The 21,441-nt window shown below is 31.4% G+C and overlaps 2 protein-coding genes across 6 annotated transcripts; one reads left to right on the top strand and one right to left on the bottom strand.

Annotated features, from left to right (window-relative positions):
* Positions 1 to 2,633: 2,633 nt before the first annotated feature.
* Positions 2,634 to 7,541, bottom strand: LOC137830747 (NAC domain-containing protein 7). 4 transcript variants are annotated; one of them, XM_090297495.1, is made up of 7 exons: positions 7,066 to 7,201; positions 6,879 to 6,981; positions 6,093 to 6,124; positions 5,015 to 5,188; positions 4,575 to 4,850; positions 3,686 to 4,041; positions 2,634 to 3,306 (listed from the first exon to the last, which is right to left on the bottom strand). In XM_090297495.1, the coding sequence occupies exons 4-7, from the start codon at positions 5,172 to 5,174 to the stop codon at positions 3,025 to 3,027; spliced, it is 1,074 nt and encodes a 357-aa protein (XP_090153621.1). In that variant the 5' UTR covers positions 5,175 to 5,188; positions 6,093 to 6,124; positions 6,879 to 6,981; positions 7,066 to 7,201; the 3' UTR covers positions 2,634 to 3,024. The 4 variants fall into 4 exon arrangements, with proteins under 4 accessions (XP_090153621.1, XP_068494364.2, XP_068494384.2 ...); XM_068638263.2 differs by having other exon boundaries at positions 6,879 to 7,541; XM_068638283.2 differs by having other exon boundaries at positions 2,634 to 3,291; positions 6,879 to 7,541.
* A 9,424-nt stretch (positions 7,542 to 16,965) lies between these two features.
* Positions 16,966 to 20,865, top strand: LOC137832626 (endoglucanase 8). 2 transcript variants are annotated; one of them, XM_090297493.1, is made up of 7 exons: positions 16,966 to 17,957; positions 18,325 to 18,732; positions 18,843 to 18,935; positions 19,035 to 19,187; positions 19,338 to 19,449; positions 19,590 to 19,756; positions 20,470 to 20,865. In XM_090297493.1, the coding sequence occupies exons 1-7, from the start codon at positions 17,691 to 17,693 to the stop codon at positions 20,794 to 20,796; spliced, it is 1,527 nt and encodes a 508-aa protein (XP_090153619.1). In that variant the 5' UTR covers positions 16,966 to 17,690; the 3' UTR covers positions 20,797 to 20,865. The 2 variants fall into 2 exon arrangements, with proteins under 2 accessions (XP_090153619.1, XP_090153620.1); XM_090297494.1 differs by having other exon boundaries at positions 17,010 to 17,957; positions 19,590 to 19,706.
* Positions 20,866 to 21,441: the final 576 nt, after the last annotated feature.

Below are 21,441 nucleotides of genomic sequence, written 5' to 3'. Positions count from 1 at the left end.
TACGTTGTTTTTATATCATGTTGCCATAGCTTACTTTGTCTGTAAGTTTTACAATTGCCACAGTTTTTTTTTGTTCCGAGACACAGTTACTGTTTTGTTGCATATCGTACTCTTTCATCCGAAACTTCATCATCATACATTCTGAATTTGTTGTGAAAAGCTTCTTTTTTTGAAGTTTATTATATATAAGATTGTGATGCGATTCTCTCTCTACCTCATTTAGTTTGAATGTTTAATTAGTACAAAAGTGGCTGATTTGCAAGGTATAGCAGTTTGCTGATGTTTAATTCAGTACAAATAAGTTTTGATACAAATTTCCGAAACAATAACAATCTTTTTACCAAAAATAAGAATTTATATTAAGAAATCAACTTTTAAGTCTAATTTAAGGCTTATAAGAAGAGTGATAGCTCGTGAGACAATATATTATGCATAGTTTGTTAACGGTTTAATAGCGGATGATACGATAGACTCAACAAACTCTTGATATAATAGATTCGAAATGACTATGATATCATACTAAGAAGTAAACTTTAAACATAACTCAATCTCATAAAATTAACTTGCACCAACTTTATATACTATTAAATGTTCTAATATCTAGTGGGATCTCCAGTCTACTTAATTACTTTTGAAAAAAAAAATCTTTTTTTGCAGTCAAAGTTGCTTCAAACTAGTTGTTTCTTTTGCACTTTGATTCTTTCTTATTCAATTACATAGCCTTACTTATATTATTAGAATTGGAGTTTGCTTGCATTATTAGCACATAGTGCCATATCCCATACATATTGGCATTTGTTTAAAATCAGTTTGAGTCTACTAGAAGGCGTTGAAGTTACGTATTATATCATATGACACTTGTGATATTTATCATGGCTGTAATAATTTTCTTCCATGATTAGTTGCCACTTGGAATAAGTAATTAAATAGGTACCTTCTTGCATTCCCAATATGAAGCATAGGTTCTAGGTGTATCTTTTGCTTGCCTTCTAAACCTCAAGTAGATTTTGATGCATATGGGGTATATATTGCGAAACTTAGGAGCAAAGAATATGTGATACCATCTGTTGTCTTGTGTGTGTTAAGTACTTATTTCTTTTGTTGCTTCATCATCAAATATTATCACACAAGCCAAATCAAGATCACCCCATATAGATGTAGGGAATTGGACACTTTTAATTAGATTTCTAATTAACTTTTGAGAATATCTTTAACCCTTGATTTGTCTTAGTATTTAAGCTTGATCCTCGATGGACCATAGTGAATCATTATAAAAAAAAAATTAATCTTTGTTTCCAAGGAAAGAGAGCATGACACATAAAAGGCTAAGACTATTTTTTGAAGGAGAAGATCATATATATATATATATAGAGAGAGGTGTCAAAACAAGTAAAACTATATTTGTTAAGATTTTACATTCGGATCTCGCTTTTTACTATATAAGTTTATAATAACTTTTAGCATAAAGAAATTAAAAGAGAATTATACAAAACCCTGTCCAAATTTATTTAGAAAAAAGAGATACAATGTTTATAAACAAAAATTATACAAGTTATATAAGACTTATTCTATTTTTCTTGGCTTTCTCTCTCGGTAGAAGAACAAGTTGTTTAATTTTAGAAAAATAGTACATATACATTCTTTAATTTTACTACACCCTTTAAAGTTGAAAGTTGACATTGACGGATAATTGGGAGGCAAAAAAGCATTTTGGTAAAATTCTCCTAATTTATGGCCTACCATACGATCTGTTATATAAATAGGTAAATGTTCTTTTCCATTATGGATAACAATGGTATGACCAATCATTGTAGGTATAATGGTAGATGCTCTGGACCAAGTTAATATTATATCTTTTTCCGCTTTTGTGTTAAGCTTATTTATTTTTCTTAATAAATGATTCGCTACAAAAGGATTGAGTGAAAGAAAGTGTTAATCAGATTTGAGGTTGTGTGTAGATAACAGTTGTAGGAGAATTATGAAAACACAGGAATAAAAGGATTTTTAGAGGTGACAGAATAAATCATAATGAGATTTTTACTTTGGTGTAACTAAAGACATGGTCTTGGATAAAGTTCAAAGTCCGCAGGATATGTTTCTCATTTTCTGATTGATGTCTTGAGTCATTGGTTTCTATGAAGTCTGTCAAATTTTTTTAGTAGGTCTAGTTGTTTAGTAGAGGGACTTTAGTGGTGTTAGTTTTAATGCTTTATCAATTAGGTTTTATATAAGAGGTTACATTTAAAGTTTTTGCTTTTATAACGAGGTTGGAAAGAGACAGACTTAGGTATAAAATTTTTGTATAAGAATTGATGTATTTTTTCATTCATTTTTTTTGATAAAAAAAACACCCTTTAAATATCTAATAGAGTTATAACACTTATACTTTCACAGTTGATTCATCTTAAATTATTTATATTTTAATGTTTGATAGTTTTTAACAATATTACATATATACTTTTTTATTTTCATAACCCATCAAATAATAATATATTTACTTTCATAGTTGATTCATTTTAAGTTATTTATATTTTCATGTTTGATGACGTTTAGCAAAAAAAAGTGTTTATGTGGCATCATCAACGTAGAAAAACATAGCTTGTTAAATAGATGTCCAAAATTAACAAAGAAAGTAAAAAAAGAAAAAAGAACAATTTGTTCTATAACTATTTGATTTAATTGTAACAAAGAGACATAGAATGATATATATGTGGACCTTGGTTTACATATAGTAGAGCTCATCATGCATGCGTACCCAACATGCAATCTTTAACCTAACAAACCTTTCCATCTTCAGGGAAATATATAGATATATGGTTTTTTACTAACTATTTCATGTCCCATTAATTTTTTTTTCTCTCTTTTCAATTGAATATGATAGAAGCTAGATAGAAGTAGTAGCACAATAGTTAAGGTTTTGCCCATTACGTTTATTATGTACAGGCACTTAACAGTTCTTGCAAGTGATGTTTTAGCTAAGTACCTATAATTAGTATGTACCCAAACCAATTTATAAAGCATTCACTATTTCCACAATGCAATTGGGCAGCTGGAGTTTGATGTTGAGGCATTTTCTTGAGGCATCACTATCTCTTGTTTCTCCAAATGTCTGAACTGTACATTGCAATTGCCATTGTCTGTGCTGTGAAAGATATTGGCTGTGGAGTTTGTGTAGGTATTGAGTTTGGATGCATCTTGACTGAGTTGTGAAGCAACAAACTTGTCAAGCACTCTCCAATCAGTTACTTGATCCAGTGCTGCTTCATTGGAGTTGTTGTTGCCATAAGTTGCCTGAAAGTTTATTTGCTGAGTTTTTTTTTATCAGCGAGAAAGAATGAATAAATAGAAACACTTTATGAGTGATCCAAATCCAATCCTTATACAGACAATGAAAATAAAACACACACATCACTTCCAACACATCACTTCCAATAGAGAAAAAAAAACTACCACCTAACAAGAGAAATCAGAGCACTAACATACGCAGTCTCAACTAAAAATAACATAACTAACAACCTAATTAAACAAAACAAAACAAAAAGTACTTGAAAGAGACGCGTAATTCAACATCCCAAACAACCAATACTCAACTCACACAAGACATACAACGAGAGACTAGCAGAAACAAACAAGTGAGGAGAACAAAACACCAATTAGAGAAACGAGCAAAATGATGAGTAATAACCTGTTCTTCTTGTATGAGTAATGAGGGAAGTAGAGAAGTGGAGTGGTTCACATGATCTAGAAGATATGGTGGCATGGGATTAGGAGTTATGGCTGAAGCAGATTGAAGCAGTTTTGGGGTCTCTAGAAGTGGAAGCTGGAGAAAGTGGTCGCGAGGGACCTGATAGGGCAAATCTAGCTCTTTCTTGCAAGGATAGGGAAGCTGGTAGACCAAGTTAGATTGAGAGGTGTTGTTGGGTGAGTCCATGTCTTGAATGAAAGATACTTGATCATCGTACCAACCAGGAGAATCTTGTTCATTCACTTTACGCATCGTTGTTACTCTCTTCTTGAATACTCTACACACAACCCATCCTTCTTCCTGCTTCAATCATACAAAATTTCAAGTCTCCCTCCACATTTTTAGCTCATTATCAAATCTATCAGTGTTTCATCAACAAGGAAGGTGAACTATACTATAAATGCTACATGCATATGCATGCATGCATGATTTTATGTTCTTTCCTTTTATCGTTGGATTAATAGTTCCCAATAAGGTTTAATAGCTCGTGAGAGTCTCTGCTGCACACATTAAATCTTCAGTAGTTTATTGTAACACGCTATAACTGTAAAATGAACTCAATGTTGCTCTTTATTTTTCTATATGGTGATGCTTATAATTGAAGATGAATAAAAGGGTTATTTATATTTTATAGAGTCTGAGTTTTTAAGACAAATTTCTATCATACTTTTTTTTTCTCTCTACGGACAAATCATACCAAAACCACTGTTCAACGAATATAAAAAACTGAAACAGTGTCAAAGTATCATCTTCTTTGAATTAACATGAGCTAAATATTGAGAAACAGTTTATTTTTCTGTGTGAAAAGCTTGTGATTGCAGAAATGAACTTGCCTGTGGAGTGCCATTTTCATCTGTTTCAAGGCGATATTCATGCATTATCCAATCTGACTTTTGTCCATTTGGAGCTCGACCTTTGTAAAAGACTAAGGTTTTCCTCATCCCTATCAACTCATGTTTTGAATAGATTGCTTTGTCTCTTCCAGTTGCTTTCCAAAACCCTGCTGCAGTTGCTCTATTTGTGCGAGTTCCAGTTGGATACTTCTTATCTTTATGGCTAAAGAAGTACCATTCATTTTGCTCTTCCGTTCCTATTCTGCAAATCTCTTTAAAATTTTAAACAAAAAAGGAAAAACAATGAAGAAGTTAATTAACAATGTTTCTGCTGATAAAAAAAAATGAAAAAAACGAATGAATAAGTAAGAGAAGTATTTGAGAGATACTTCAATTCCAATAAAAAAAACGAATGAACTAGATGGAGTAGTGCTACCTTGAAGATCCCATGGCTCTATTTTGTAGAGGTCAACATCTTTTATGACATCCAAGTCAATCCTCCTTGAAGCCATTTTCTTCCGAAGGTAGTAATCAACAAGTTCTTCATCTGTTGGATGGAACCTAAAACCGGGGGGTACATGAGTGAAAGTATCCATGTTCTCCCTCACTCCTGCAAATTAAATTGGATCAAATAAGTATGATACTAAATATTGCAATTGTAACTTTTTTTTTATCATTAATAATGAATAAATAAATATATATCGCTTCATAGGAATTAATCCTTATACAACTCAGGAAATACATTTTAAAATCAACCAAACTATTCTAAAACCAGAAACCAGCAAACTAAAAACTAAATCTAAATAGAATTTAGACAAACATAGGTTCAAGAAAAAATCTTTAATGAGCCAAAGAGAAAGTCTCATTAAAATGTAACAGTACACTGTATATACAATCAAATCATTTGTTATATGCAAGCAACAGAAAGTTATTAGCAGATTGGAAACTGAGGGAAATTCATTTTCCAAATAAAGTTATAAAATTAATTTCCACTTTAAACCAGGTGAAAGGATCATTAACATCTGGATTCACTATTATAATCAATGCATCGCCACCAAATATCTCACTTGAGCCATTCAAATTGGAAGGACAAATAACTGTTTTGATAAGGCAAATTTGATCATTAAAAGAAGTAGTGAGGCATTGTTCAGTTCCTTTTCTTTCGTTTTGGTTTAATAATGTTTTCCCCGAACTTATTGACAGTAACCATGATTAGAGTGAGTTAAAAGTAGTTTTCCACTCATTAGTAAAGCATATAATAGTAACTTTTTGAAAATTAGTGAATGAGGTTCCCGTACGACAAATAACAAACTTTTGCGCATAAATTAGCTACCCAGTAATCGACTTCAGTCCATAAACTCAATAACAATCATCAAGTTTATCACTAATCCCAATTTAATTACTTTTTATAACCCAAATTAATTACTCTCACTAATTTTAATGGATTTATATGAATTATATACTTTTTTTTTTATGTAACTCGTTTTTCTTTCTATCTTTCACTGTCAAATTACCTGAATTATCTCCCCTTTTTCCTCCTCTTTTCCTGTCAAAAAGTTGGAAAAAAAATAAATTATATTTTTTTTACATAACAATAACACATCTCCTAAAACCAAACCAAAAACTAAAAACACCTAGAACACAACAACCAACATTTAACCAAACACTAAAACAAAAAACTAACACTAAAAAAACAAACAAGACTAAATCAGATACATGCAAATGAGAGAATAATCATATACTTAGCTATACATGTGAACAAAATGTCTACAATGTGTTAAAGATTATCGATGAGAGAGTGAGTATATGATAGAATTGTAATATAATATATATGGAGAAAAGGCATGAGCATGATGATTATGAGTGTGAAATACTCACATAGTCAACACACATGCGATAGGAGACACGCACAAGACTTACTAGTCCTAGATGAACATACAAGTGAGTGTCACTCATTGTGATAGCCACTAATATATGACCCATGCTTATAAAGGGATAAAGTTCATGAACCTTCTTATAATGTCCAACAGTATATATGCTTAAACTTAAACAAGATCATATAGAAAATACCCTCCTTCGGGGTTGGAGAAAAGGAGGTGCAAATCAAACGAATGAAAAAACCCCTTTGAATTTGCTCACATTAAGGATACATATGTTGAGTTTAAGATCTGCAATTTCAGAACTCTCACACTTCTATTTTTGGGTTATGTCATGCCACTTCTACATCTTATGTTTAGTCTTGAAGACAAAGCAAAGAAAATTAAAAAAAGAATTTAGACAGAAAGTGTAAGAGAGCTCACAGATCAAGCTAGCAACAGCAGTCTTCACAGATCTGGTATTCTGTCACGAATCTTCCTTCAAAGTGAGAAGAAATGGTGCTGTGGTGATATATTGAGGAAGCTCCTAAACCAGACAAAGATTTTCAACGCAATAAAAGCACTGAAAAAGGTTGAAACAGTAACAAACACAAGTCCTCGGGAATAGAACCTCGACTTTTTCTGTGAGCTTTTTGTTCTCTCACAAGAAACAACCTGTGTTTTACTTGTGGGATCGGATCCCGAGGAGGAAAAGGCATAAAAGAAGAACTGAAAGGATCAACGGCGGAAATAGTTGTCTTTGTTTCTGGAAAAAGTAGGTTAACTAAGAAGGAAAAAAGTAGCATGAAAAAATAAAACCCTAACGATATACATGCTTCTCTTTGGTTTCTGGCAAACAATATGCGGTATATATATGTGTATGATGAAGAAGATCTCAGTGTCGGTTTGGCTGAATTGGTGGGAAAGGTTTCTGAGGGAGAAAAGGTGGCAGAAAAATGGAAGAGGTGCAAGGAAATGGTTGTGTTTCTATGTATCTGTGAGGAAGCTTTGTAGTGTAAAGAGTGTAGAGAGGAAGGTGAAACGGTGAAGGAAGAGAGGAAGTAGCATCTCAGACCAATCACGAATCTTAAAGGGTTGCCACAAGGCACTAAAAAGAGTAAGGGGGGCATTGGTGGTGACGTAATGGAACAGCCAAGGCTCTGGCTTTTGAGAAAAAGGCATGCATATGCATTCCCTCACACACAAATGAGGCATGGTGGCCCCCTCCTTCATTCTTAGTCCCTACCATTTCCACTACCTTCGATTCTCAACTGTAATTAAATTGTCATCATGCTCTCAATTGGAAGTGACACTGGATCCCATGGATGTTCTATGGGACATTGCCCTCTCTCATATATGCCAAATCTTCAAAACAAAACCAACACATATACCTAGCTTATCTTGTCTCAAATCTATTAAAAAACATTAACAGGTTGTGTGGTTTGTTGTTAGGCTTCTACAAGGTATTCTATTTATTGTATTTTTCTGTATAAAAAGTCTTAGGACGTCAAGCTTGTAATAGTTTGGTGTGGTTGGAATTCTGATTCGACTAGATGTGTTTGTGCTTGTCAAAGGTATCTTCAGCGAGTCTCTCTCAATTAATAGTTGTTGATACGGTGGTAGAGTCGGTCTTTAAATTCTAAGTCATTTTTTAGCTAGTTGTACCAGGATAGACCGTCAGAGGGTTTTTTTGAGGTGTATGTCTCTTTTGCTTTGTAAGAGTAAGAGGGTTGGACCATCCCTAATGTAGGTGACATTTATTATATCTTTTCTTGCTAATAAAAAAATGTGTTTGTATTTGTAAGGAATTTAAGCTCTCCTGTTTGTATCAGGATTGTGGTATCTCTGTAATATTTCTATTATTTATTTATTTATTGTTGATAAAGAAAAACCTATATCTCTTTTTTTGTTAACTCTCTATAGCTGATTTTTTTTTTTATGATAAAAAAACACCAGTGATGGTTGTTTGCCTTATAATTAGTCTAATGATACAATTCTTGCAGGCCTTGCATTAATCTCAAATGACCATTAACCATATATGGTAGTAGTTAGAACATATTACCTCATTAATGTCAAAGTTGTTCCCTCACAATGGCTGTTCCTCTAATAATTATATCAGAGTAAATGTGGAAAAGTTAATGTCTTTAAAGTGATAATTATTTCATTTGTCTTGAACCAGACAAAAGAACAGAATATATAAATTAGTTGTTTGAAGCAAACACTTTCTTTTCCTTATTGAGTAAAATTAACTACAATTTCTTGAAGTAAACTTTATTCAATAGGTACTTCTTAAATATTAGTCAAATATGTGTACTGTGAGGATAATCTTTCTCAGTACTGTGAGATACAATTAATCTGCTTTCTTCCCAAATGCACAAAAATAGATGATTATGCAATGCTCATTGCAGGGACTTAAAGTCAAAAGGAAATAGAAGGCACTGTGCAACTCATTTTGACCAATGTAATTTTTATTAAACTGCATTAATATTTATTGTTAGTTCAGAAAAATAGCAGTTAGGACACAATGATGGTTTTAATTTTAAAAAATTTGTATTAGTGTATAATGAATCCCATATATATTGGTATGGCATGATTTCATTATTACAATTAGATGTAACTAATTTTGTTGAGAACAATGCGTTTCCATCACACTATCGAGGGTCATAATTGATGTTATATATCTATAGTTCTCACAGGTGGTGAACTCATTACGGAATTCAGCCCCCCCGTCCCGTTCTCAGAGACTTCACATGTTTCATCTACTTAAGGTTACCTTTTCTTTTATAAGGAAAAAAATAATAAATAATATAAGTATTTCAGATAAACATGTTGGTCTAAACCTACTAACACTACTACAGTAAAAATTCGCTCTGCTTTGTATTCCTTTTTTAATTGGTGTTTGGAACCTATAGTACGAATGATTCTGAAGTTTTTTCCCTAGCACAACTTAAGGTTTGGTCATGGATTGTTTCAAAGATATCGTCAGTGAATTTTTCGTTCTCTGAATGGTGTCTTGAACCCTTGGTATGTATGTATTCGCTTTAATATTCTTTCTTTAGCTGGTAGTGTAGGGAAAGGTAGTAGGAAATTCCTTATGATTTAAATGTATAGGTGGAAAGGTATTTCTGTTCATTCTTGTTTTGTATGAGGGTTGAACCATCCCTTAAGTAGGCCGTTTTATTTTAGTTGTTTCTTGCTGATAAAAAAAAACCTATAGTATGTATGAGGATGATGTCTTGAAGTTTGTTTTTTCAGGGTTTGGTGTGGGCAAGGTTTTTTTTTTTTAGTTAGTCGTTGGTAATCGTATGAAGTTTATCTTTTTTGGTGTACCATGTATAAGGGTTGAATTATCTCTGAAGTGATTCACATTTATTAATTTTTTATTACTGATAAAAAAAAAAGATTCAAAGCAAAACAACAATCCAAAATTGTCCCTACCCCACCAAATACTTTTTAATAGATTTCATACAAAACAACGACCTTAAACACCAATCAAAATAAAAAAACTAACTAAACGAACTTCAAAGAAATCCACAACCATACCTTCCACGGCAGTATAGTGAAGATTTCTATGCATTTTATCCTCCTTCTTGAAAATCTTCTAATTTCTATATCTTCACAATTGACTCTTATTCACACACAACCTCATTTTCCATAGTCATCTTAAAATTTAACAAGTGTTTTTTTCTAAGAACCTAAGGCTAGTTATGCATGTATGAATCCCCACTTCTTTGCATTTGGGTACTACATTTTAACATAACCATTTTAGTCTGCACGTGTAATTACTTTTATTTATATATATGTACATAGAAAAATAACTGTTTAATTTTAATTTGGGTACATTGTGTATATAATCATTTGGTTGAGATTTTATTAGAATATCGATCACGTGTTTGTGATGTTTGACACGAGATAAGTTAAAATTGAATGTTTTTTCACCAGTTATGGATTGATTTCTTGTTGTAGTTTGTGTAGATTCTCACACTACTTACTTTTATATTCATGTCTGGTGTTTTGAGATCTTTAATATGTTGTACTTCAAAAGCAATATACATCGTCATTACTTTGTATACATAAAACAGTGTCATACTTTTGTAATCTCATTATTGAATTAATTAAATATACCGCATGGAGAATGAAATAACATTCTTTTAGAAGGTATATATTAGGTTTTATTTGCAGTAGAGATTGCAAAAAAAAAAAAAAACTGATTAAAGGTCCATGTGAGAGAATTAGTTTGAGCAAAGTACATCATAAAACTTAACAGCTTATTAAAAAAATATTACAAACTATGCACATTAATTCAAAAAAAATTATAGTTATTATTTTAGAAATGATTAAATATGTTTTTCGTCCCTATACTATAACGCGAAATTAATTTTTGTTTTTATTCTAAACTTTATACCTCTTGAATATTTTGTAATAAAGAAACTATTGAAATGAGTCTTTACAATTTATTTTTCTGATATAAAAAACAATTTTTTTAGAGTGAACTATATTATAATATTACAATATTTATGTTAGCTTTTTCAGCTGTGAACTATATCATAAAATTCATGTCAATGATAAATCAACATAAAATATTTTAACATCTTAATTCACGTATGAAATCCATTTGTTATATAAAAAAATTAACAACAAATTATTTTAATAGTTTATTTTTCATAAGTATCTAAATTTTTTGAAATTTAAATTAAAAATAAAAACGGCGACAAAAATATATTTAACCATTTTACAAATATATTATGAAGTTTTTTAATTGTAATTGTAAAAGTAAAGCCAATTGCAAAGCGGCTAAGCCGAGGAAGCCGAGCCGATGAGTGAGCAGTGTGGTGGAATGTGGGACCCACCTAAGTTTGATGGCTGAGTGTACGTAGCGGCTTGTGGTCCGGCGTGAGCTAGCCTATATGATTAGCATTGCAAGTTGGGCTGAGTTGTGCGGAGCCCACTAGGGTACGTGGGCCCAAGACGTGGTCCATGACGGGCTTTTTCTGTTGGGAATTGGGAAATTGATGTTCAACACTTCACACACACTTTAGTGCAACAACACGTGCAATTTTAGCCGAGTGGGCAGTGCGAGTCATTATAGCAGTACAAACTTATTACTCACAACCTAATTATTCTTGTGCCTGTTTTCTTGAACCCAAATATTACTTTGTCTTTTTAGCACCAAAAGAAATGGTTGTTCACCAATATAATAATTGTGTAAAACTTAAGGACAAAAAGTGAAGCATTGAGTTGTTTTTATTCAACATAAACCAATATTGGTTAAGACAGACTTTTTGACACGAATATGATACGGATACAGAGATATAGATATATATTTATTTATAATAAAAAAATATTTTTTATGATTAATTCAAAAGAATTTGTTTCTTATTTTTACAATCATAACAAAAGTATATATAAAATAAATATTTTTTAAATTGAGCACTTTAGTGAGATATGTGTTACAAATATCGATATTCGATATATGAGTCTAATACAGATACATCATTTAATAAGAGGGTCTGATCCTCGTAGTATTAATTTTGGAAAAGGTTGTGATATAATTGGGTTTTGTGTGAGCGTGGGTATTATTTGCACCTCACAATAATAATAGGAACAGCACCAATAACGAAGGATTGAAGGAATCACCCATTAATCAATGTTTCAAATAAATAAAAAAAGAAAATGTAGTTGACCTTTGGATGTGGGGTTGTGATTGAATGAAGTGGGCCCTAGTGATGAATCATCACTTGTTGGTGACGTGGCAAGGCAACAAATGGGAGTGGATGCGGCTTCTGAAATGCAGATGGGGCCCCACCTCTGATATCACTATCTCGTTTACATTATGGATGTTCCTCCCATTTTGTGCAGCATCGTAGGGTTCCATGTCTAGGGTTGCTATTGCTTGCTTCTCCCCTACACTTTTATACTTCCACAAGACAATGTTGCCCTTTACACCACCCTTTCTTTCCAAGGACCCTCCTCAAGTTTTGTACCATTCTCTTCTAGATAAAAAAAGACTTTGTTCATTTTAGAATATTCAGTTTAATAAGAATAAGTGTATTTATAATTAAAGATCTGAACCACTCACTTAGTTTCTTGTGTCTTCTCTTATTTAGACAAGAATCCTCTGTCTTTCTTGTCAATCTTGTTCAGTAATAAACGTCATTATCCATTTACAACTGACAACCAAGAAACTCTCGATCTGATACAATATTAAATGAGTTTATAAAAAGAGATCGAAAGACAATATGCTTTTACATTATATTGGGTTCGATCCATGATGCTACATCCCCCAATCTCGAACCTGATCCAACGAGACTATCAGTCTTTCCATCATACTCGGCCCATAACACTACACATTCAATCACGATAAAATAGGAATATGAGTTTTGGAAATCACATGTGATTCAAAGATAAGAACATTATAAATATATACAAATTTTATCTTATAAATCAGTTTTATATGATTAAATTAAGTTTAAAATTCACTTCTAAATATAATATAGAGTTATTTAAAGTTTATTATATTTAAACATCCAGTGTCAAACTGTTATCAAACTACCAGTAAATATATAATCTTTTAAAATATTCTCAAAAAGAGAGTATAATGTAAGTGAGGTGAGCATGAAATGGTAAAGCTGTGAGTATTAATACATACAGGTATGGTACAAATGTGTTATCAGAAATATAATTTGTAATGATGTAAGTCACTGTCATATACTCTATATATAAACTTTTACCCTGTTCTGCCAGCCAAAATTGAGGGAGAAGGATCTTTGGAAGAAAACTGAAAGCAAGAGAAGCATCAGGTGGTTTTTGTTGGGTGAGACAAACATGAAAATATGAGACTATTGACATGGTTCTAGGAAACAAAGAAGGGTGGAGACTAGTTTATTTTATTTTCTGTGGGGGAACATGGAGGCCATTACTCATTCACAAGAAGATCAAGCTCCATGTGAATCAAAAAAAGTCATCATTTTTTTATATGATATTAATGATCCTCGCATCAAAGTGAGCCCAGAAAAACATCAGTAAGTTCTTAAAAGAGAACAAGAAACATTATGTGTATGTATGTGTATCCATGTTTTGTCAACTTGTTTCATCAATGAACCTCTGGGGTTAATGATTTTAATAATTGTGTTAATTTTGCAGTTTCCATTGTGTCATGACCTTGTTTTCAGAAATACCTAAAGTTATTAGATGATAACAAAAACATGGAAATGTAGATGATTACATGTTGATTTATGTGTGGCACCTTAAAAATGATAAAACCAATTATAACCGTAATAATATGAATACGATATGGATAGGATTAGAAGAAATGTGTTTAGAATGATCATATTCACTAACTTTATGCAATAAACTACTTCATATTAATCACAAGACACTTGTATTTTATTTTGTTTTCACACGCCAGAAAGAACATGGATATGTATGAGCTCTTCATTATGTCATGCTCTCGTAGTAAAATGCAAATGGTTATATAAGATTTGAATTTTCTCTATCATATATAATGAATTAAAGGTCATGATCCCAATCCCATATGGTTAGTAAAACTGCTTTTGGATTTTTTTTTACTTATTAATTAATAATATTTTTAAAAATAATTTGTAAGAGGTCTTAAATATTAACATTTTCTCTAATTGTATATTTTCTCTAGTTGTATACCAACCTTATATTATTAAGATAAACATATTTATTGATATATTATTTGAAGCATTATTTTTAAAGCTCCAATTCTAGCTATTGTTAATAAGTAATACTGCAAATAAATAAATAAATTATAATTTATGAGAATTAAAAATAAATAGTGATAAAAAAATAAAAAATAATTCAGACAAAAGTATTCACGATGTCAAACTTAAAATATTTAGTATATCTAAGAATGTATAAAATTTGAACTAGTGTGTAACGTGTCTTTCTTTCTGGTGTATTCTTTGATATATACTAAAATTTTTATCCTAATTCTTTTCTGACTTTGTTATTGGTCTAATTCAATAATAAATAAGATTGATTATTTAATAGTTTTTGATTTAACTGATACGATATTAATGTCTTTAAATATAAATATCAATAGGCAAAATATCAGACTTGACCCAACAAAAACAAATTTAACTTTATTCACATAAATTAAAAACATATTTTCAAAAAACTATTTTACTAATAGAAATAAATTGGAGAAGAAGGTTAAAACTCAAATCAAGCATACAACAACCCTTCTTAATTTGAAGTGCTACATAATAAGAATGGTCAGTCACATACATAAATTTATTAATGTTCATCGGTCTATGATCTATGACTTCTAAATTGAAGCTATTTTTAAAGTTAACACAACCAAAAAAAATGACCCACTTTAATAGTTATGCCCTTTCAACTAAAGATTAGAAAAATTGTTAGAATCATTTGATTAATTAATTCCCATGCACCACTCTATCACATACTTTATCAAATATCATAACTCGTGTTAGTCAACGTTTACCTAAAAATTATTATCGATAGTCTCAACTAAAGGACACTAAAATTAATTCTACAAGTTCAAAATCTCAAACGTTTTTTAAAATAAATATCACGGGTGCTCAAACTAGTTCAACGAAATTAATTATAGAAAAACTAAATTAAATTAAAAATAATTTATGCAAACCAATTTGAAACTAAAACACTCATTCAAGCAGACCCAACTACACTATTTTTTAATTTAATAAATTACATTTTACATTTTTGAACTACACTATTATTTTAGTTTAGTTGACTATATAGGTCTTTTAAGGGAATACTTTTTCTTTAAAAATTAAATTGATTTAATTGTCTAAATTATATTATTATTATATAAGGAAAGAGAAAAATAAAGAAAAATTATCACTATATTTATTTTAACTCAAATTCGTACATAAATTTATTTAATTATTCAAGATGTATACCAACCTTATATCTAATAAACCAACGTAATACTAAAGCTTTAATATGGATGATTTTTTTTCAATAATGGTAACTTTTTCACCATATGATGTAATGTTTTTTTTCAAAGTGCAATACAATTTTTAGCAATATACATTACAAGACACAAAAAATAATTAGTTACTATACTAATTAAATTAAAGACTAATATAACAATTAATTATTTTTTTATCTTTAAAATTACTTTCTATTTCATGATTTTCTAATGATATTTTTGCTCATAAAAGAAATAGTAATATATATTTTAATTACTGATGAAAGTTTATAATTAAAAATTCACCTAAAAGAATGAGTGACTTTAAGAATAGACCATAAATGATTATGTGAATATTTTTCTTGAAGTTTTTAAGTAGTGCACTAAATTATTTTTTTAATAGTTAAGTTTTTTAAAAAATTAACCAAAAATTAGTTTAATTTTTTTTTTTAATAAAACAGTTAAGTTTTTTTTTATATTTTAGTTTAGTTTAATTTTTTTACACCCTAATAAATATAAGCCCAACTGTGATGAGTTTAAAGATTTTACGTTTCCTTGAATTAATGAGGACATCGTTTTCCTCTAATCAAATTGAGTAGTTAATAAGGACATCGTTTTCATATTAATGTACACGTTTTAAGTCTTAGTTCTGAATACCATATTCAGTTTCACTATATTTTCCATGAAACCCTTAAACTTTCATAAATATGTGGAAAACTATAATGAATTGTTCATATAAAATTTGGAATTTCTTTTGGAGTTTTTTTTTATTGATAAAAAAATATAGATATTTTAGAGATACCTCAACTTTCATATCAGATATATTTGGAAATAAAAATAGGTTTTTTTTTTAGAAAGAGTATATTTTAGATTTTGATTTTAAAAAATAAGATTTGTTTTCTATTTTTATGGAGTATCTCTCACGTACTTCAAATAATTTAATTTATTTATTTATTACTATAAAAAAAACTAAAAACCAATAAGGCTTTGTTCATTGTTTTGGATTTTAGTGTTTTTAAAGTAATGTACGGATATTTTAAAATTAAATAAAATTTCAAGAGATTAAATTGTTTTTATTTAAATTTTAATTATAATGTGCCGACAACATAATAGTTTTTTATATTGTCAATAAATAATATATACATATCATATTATTAAAACAACCATTTGGGAACTATCCATTTTAAAAAAAAACTCATATTCAATTTTGTCTCCAAAAGAAGATAGTACTTACATTGAACATAACTATGAAACGTAGAAGAGCAAAAATAAAAAAAAATGTAATTCATATAATATAATTATTGTTCTCAGCCGAATCTCTCATCGAAAGCTTAGAAATATTTTTTCTATCCGTTACAATGATCAATCTACAAATTATCATAATCTTTAGTTTTTTTTTTCTCTTTCTTTACGTTCCCCAAAAATCCTCCTCTTTCTCTTTGATACTTTTAGTTTTTTTATCCTATTTTCAAGAAAACCGTTCTCCTTTGTCTTTGCTCCAAGTTGAATAATTATTTTTATTTAATAATAGATCGAACATCACAATTATATAATGTTTTTATTACTTTTTTTTTTGCATTATTTATATAAAAAAAATCCTATTTCTCTCTTGTTTGCAAAACTTTATTAATTTGGAAGTAGCTAACATTACAGACACCCACTTCATACGCAAGTTCCCAAGTGCATGCTTTATTCCTCCATTTGTGTCAACATTTCTCTTTTTCTTTTCCTATGTATCTTCTCTGTCAGTTCCCTTTCCTTACTCATGCAAATGCTTTCTTGCTGCCTTTTTAAGATAAACATAATCCATACGCTTAACTTTCTTAAACTTTTTCATGGATATACGCTTCTTTAAGGTTGTTTATTTAACGTCCATTTGCATCATATATATTCATGCATATGTATGTATGATGAGTTAGTTAGTCCTTTCCCTTCTTCCAAGAAATCAGTATACACATAGAGAACATCATTGTATCGATATTTTCACAATGTTACAATTAAATGTTACAATTAAAAGTTTGATCTTGAGTCTCATTTAAATTTTGATTTACAATTTTTTTTTATTCTAACCGGTGTTTTAAGCCGTTGATTTATAAGAAATCTATTAAAAAACATTATCAGGTTGTGAGGTTGTGGGGTTTGTTGGTAGACTTCTGCATATAGTATAGTTTTGTAATAGGTGTTTTGCTCATTATCTTTTTCGTGTAAGAAGTGATTCGGCTGGATGTGTTTGTATTTGTAGGAAATTTAGGTTCTTCTGTTTGTATAAAAATCGAGATATTCCTGAAATATTTCTATTATTTATATATTTTTTGTATAAAAAAAATAGAGAAAACATGGGTTTCCGACAAAGGTTAAGGTTAGTGTTGATGATAAGAGCGTTGGTCTGCACCATGCTACCATTGATGAGTTGTGTGAATGCGAGGGGTTTGCAGCATAATTATGGAGAAGCGTTGTCAAAGAGCATATTATTCTTTGAAGGGCAGAGATCAGGGAAGCTGCCACCAACACAGAGAATGACTTGGAGGAAGGATTCTGCACTTCAAGATCTCTATCTTCTCCCTCCACACACTACTACTACTGCATTTCCTTTCCTTCCCAAAGTACTCACTTCAACCTTTCACTTCCTCCATTGTTTCATGCTTCCATTTCTTTATTTACAACATATGCTCTTCATCTTCTATTGCAATGCCACGTTGTGCTCTTTCTCAATACACAAAAGACACAATTATAATACGTAACTTCACCCTAATAGTAATATATAATTTTCAGTTTTACTCTTATTTTACTGGTTTTGATATGCATGTGTGTAGTTGAAAGTAATGGCTCTTTGTTTTCTCATACGACATTTAAAGTTAGATATAGCTTTAGGAAAATTGATGTTTTTGAAGCAATGGTATTGGGTTTGGAAATATGAATAAATGAACTGATGAGGAAGACGATTGGGCAATGCAATGAGCCATGAAATAGGTTGACTTGGTGGGGGGTTACTACGATGCTGGTGACAACGTGAAATTCAACTTTCCAATGGCGTATTCAACGACCATGCTGGCGTGGAGTGTTATAGAGTTCGGAAAATTCATGGGTGCAGATCTTAAACATGCGCTAGACGCTGTTCGTTGGGGCAGTGACTATTTTCTGAAAGCCACAAGCATCCCTGGAATAGTGTTTGCACAAGTTGGTGACCCTTATGCTGATCATAGCTGCTGGCAGAGACCTGAAGACATGGACACTCCCAGAACAGCCTATGCTGTTAGCAGGGACCACCCTGCTTCTGAACTCTCTGCAGAGATTGCAGCAGCACTTGCAGCATCTTCTATTGTCTTCAGGAAATATCACCTTGCTTATGCTTCAAGACTTCTCCGAAGGGCCATCATGGTATATATATATATATAAGAGAAAAGTCTATAAATATATTTATATATGCTGCTTCATACACCTTCATTTTCTTCTCACAATCATATAATCTGGTTCAATTTTGAAATTAGGTGTTCGACTTTGCTGATAAATATAGAGGATCATACAATGACAGCCTTGGACCGTGGGTATGCCCCTTCTATTGTGATTTTAGCGGCTACCAGGTACACCAAGATTAAAGTGGATTCTAGTTTTACAAACATTGCCAATGGTATCAGAAGGAAAATACTTATATAGAATGTCAATGATGTCTATAAATATAGGATGAATTGGTGTGGGGAGCAGCATGGTTGTTGAAGGCTACTAAACGCCCTTATTACTTGGATTACATTGACCAAAATATTCATAATCTCACAAACTTTGCTGAATTTGGATGGGACTCAAAGGATGCTGGCATCAACGTGCTCCTTTCAAAGGTACATAACACTATTTTTCTTGTTTTGAACATTAACCGTTGTTTCTTTTTTGCAGCTACCTTATTTTTACATTTGTTCATATTTTACTACATGGTGAGTTTGTGTTCTGGGTGATGATTCTTTAGTTTTTCTGACCATGATCACTGGCAGCTTCTAGTTAATAATACCAGCTCAGATTCTAAGCCTTTCATCTTCAATGCGGAGAAGTTTGTCTGTGCTGTGCTGCCTGAATCACCATCAGTATCAGTCAAATACTCTCCAGGTAGATTAGTTACACATAAGTCCAAAAGTATATAATCACTTGAATTATGGGCAAGTTTGCATTGTTGGATTCAGAGCCTTTCCAAACTCTCATTTGGTGTTGATGATTTGACCCGGTTAATTACACTTTTGAGAAATTAGGTGGGCTTCTATTCAAGCCTGGGGGGAGTAACCTACAGCATACAACAGCAATCTCATTCCTGTTTCTGGTTTATGCTGGCTATTTGAAGAAGACAAATACAGAGATTGACTGTGGTGGTAATGTTTTTGCTTCTCCAACCCGACTTAGACAAATAGCAAGAGGCCAGGTACATATTTTTGTGAATATAATCTATGAAATATAGCTTTTGTGGCGAAGACAGATAACCCTCTTCTAGAACATTAAAGATAACTTGAATCGGTTGTTTTACCGAGTTACGAAGGTTCTGTAACGTTATTGACCCTTCGATGTCGGAGCATTATGGCATGTTTGACTGGATCGATCCATGACCTTACATCCTCTTAACCTCGCGTGAGCCAATGAGGCTTAACAAACCGCCTCATCCTTTCACCTGACCTGATTGGGTCCCCCTCATTCGACTCGTATATGGATCGGTCCATGATCTCACAATAACAATCTATTAGTTTTATATATCTCATTTAGAAAAAGAAGATAGTTAATATGGTATCAGAGTTATTTTGAGTCTATCCTAACTTTGTTGGGTTTATTAGGTCACCCGCTATCGGACCGTTATCGAATCATCCATAATATATAGTCTCATGCGTGAGTTGGTAACCTCAGCGTGAGAGAAATTTGTTGGATATCTCATATCGACTAGAGATTATAACATTTCATAGTATATAAGTGAGTGCAAATCTCACTTTATAAACTGGTTTTATAAGATTTTACTTTCACCTATATACTATGAAATGTCTTAATCTCTAATCGACATGGATCCCTAACAGAATCATATGCATAAAAAAATTTAACATGGTATCTTAACATCTAATGTTGTTTTGTATTATACATTTGATGGTGCAGGTGGATTACATACTAGGAAGCAATCCACTGAATATGTCATACATGGTAGGATATGGAGCAAAATATCCTGAAAGAATACATCATCGAGCGTCGTCATTGCCTTCGATGGATGAGTACCCTCCTCACGTTGGTTGCAAAGAAGGATCATTTTATTTTGAAAGCCAAAATCCAAACCCCAACTTGCTCACAGGAGCTGTTGTGGGGGGACCTTATCTCAATGATTCATACGCAGATCATCGAGCAGATTTTGTACACTCTGAACCTACAACATACATCAATGCACCTCTTGTGGGTGTTTTCGCCTACTTCAAGTCACATTCACCCTAAACTTTTCAGACTTCATTCTCCATACAAACTCCTTTTTACTTCTTTTTTTCAATAAAGTTTTTATGCTGGTATGTCTCTAACACCCAAATTTCAACTATTCTCAAGGGAGTAATATTAAAAGGAAACAAAAGAGAATCTCTATCTTACTTACTTTCTATTTTTTATTATTAATGTAGCATCGTGGCTTGAATCCGACTAAAAAAGAGGTGAGTCGGTTGGTGATCATGATTACCGAATCAACTTAAGTTTAGTTTCATTGACTTATGTATGAGGTTAGAGGACTATAGCATCGTGGATCGAGCCCGACTCTAAGAATAACGGTCGTCTGACTAGTTATGTGATTAAGGGCATTGTCCGTGAAAATCAGAAAATCCCGAATAGTAGAAAACAAACATTTATTATAGAATCAAACTAGTAACAAAACCGGATATAGAAGAGGTAGTGAAAAGATTTTAATATATATGAAAGAATACGAAATCGCTTATACTCTTATCTTATCTTGAACAATTATTATTTAGCTTAATTTCCCTGTTCCTTCTCTGTTTTCTTTTCATTTGTTTACTATAGAAACATCACTATACCGGACTGTCTTTTTGAAAAGGAAAAAGACAAATCAACACTCAATAAAATTTCAACAGCCATCAA

This window comes from Phaseolus vulgaris, chromosome 11 (genome assembly GCF_051622355.1).
Source record: "Phaseolus vulgaris cultivar YP4 chromosome 11, ASM5162235v1, whole genome shotgun sequence".
Taxonomy (NCBI): Eukaryota; Viridiplantae; Streptophyta; class Magnoliopsida; order Fabales; family Fabaceae; genus Phaseolus; species Phaseolus vulgaris.
This window is presented reverse-complemented; position numbering and strand designations above follow the sequence as displayed.

What these genes read in the sequence shown, in the direction of transcription:
- LOC137832626 (XM_090297493.1), top strand. Translation starts at nt 17,691, where the DNA reads ATGGGTTTCCGACAAAGGTTAAGGTTAGTGTTGATGATAAGAGCGTTG. An exon ending in CATTTCCTTTCCTTCCCAAA is followed by an intron (nt 17,958 to 18,324) that starts GTACTCACTTCA and finishes GCCATGAAATAG; the next exon opens with GTTGACTTGGTGGGGGGTTA. An exon ending in ATCAGTCAAATACTCTCCAG is followed by an intron (nt 19,450 to 19,589) that starts GTAGATTAGTTA and finishes TTGAGAAATTAG; the next exon opens with GTGGGCTTCTATTCAAGCCT.
- LOC137830747 (XM_068638263.2), bottom strand. Translation starts at nt 5,174, where the DNA reads ATGGATACTTTCACTCATGTACCCCCCGGTTTTAGGTTCCATCCAACA. An exon ending in AAATGGCACTCCACAGGCAA is followed by an intron (nt 4,042 to 4,574) that starts GTTCATTTCTGC and finishes TGAAGCAGGAAG; the next exon opens with AAGGATGGGTTGTGTGTAGA. An exon ending in TACTCATACAAGAAGAACAG is followed by an intron (nt 3,307 to 3,685) that starts GTTATTACTCAT and finishes AAAAAAACTCAG; the next exon opens with CAAATAAACTTTCAGGCAAC.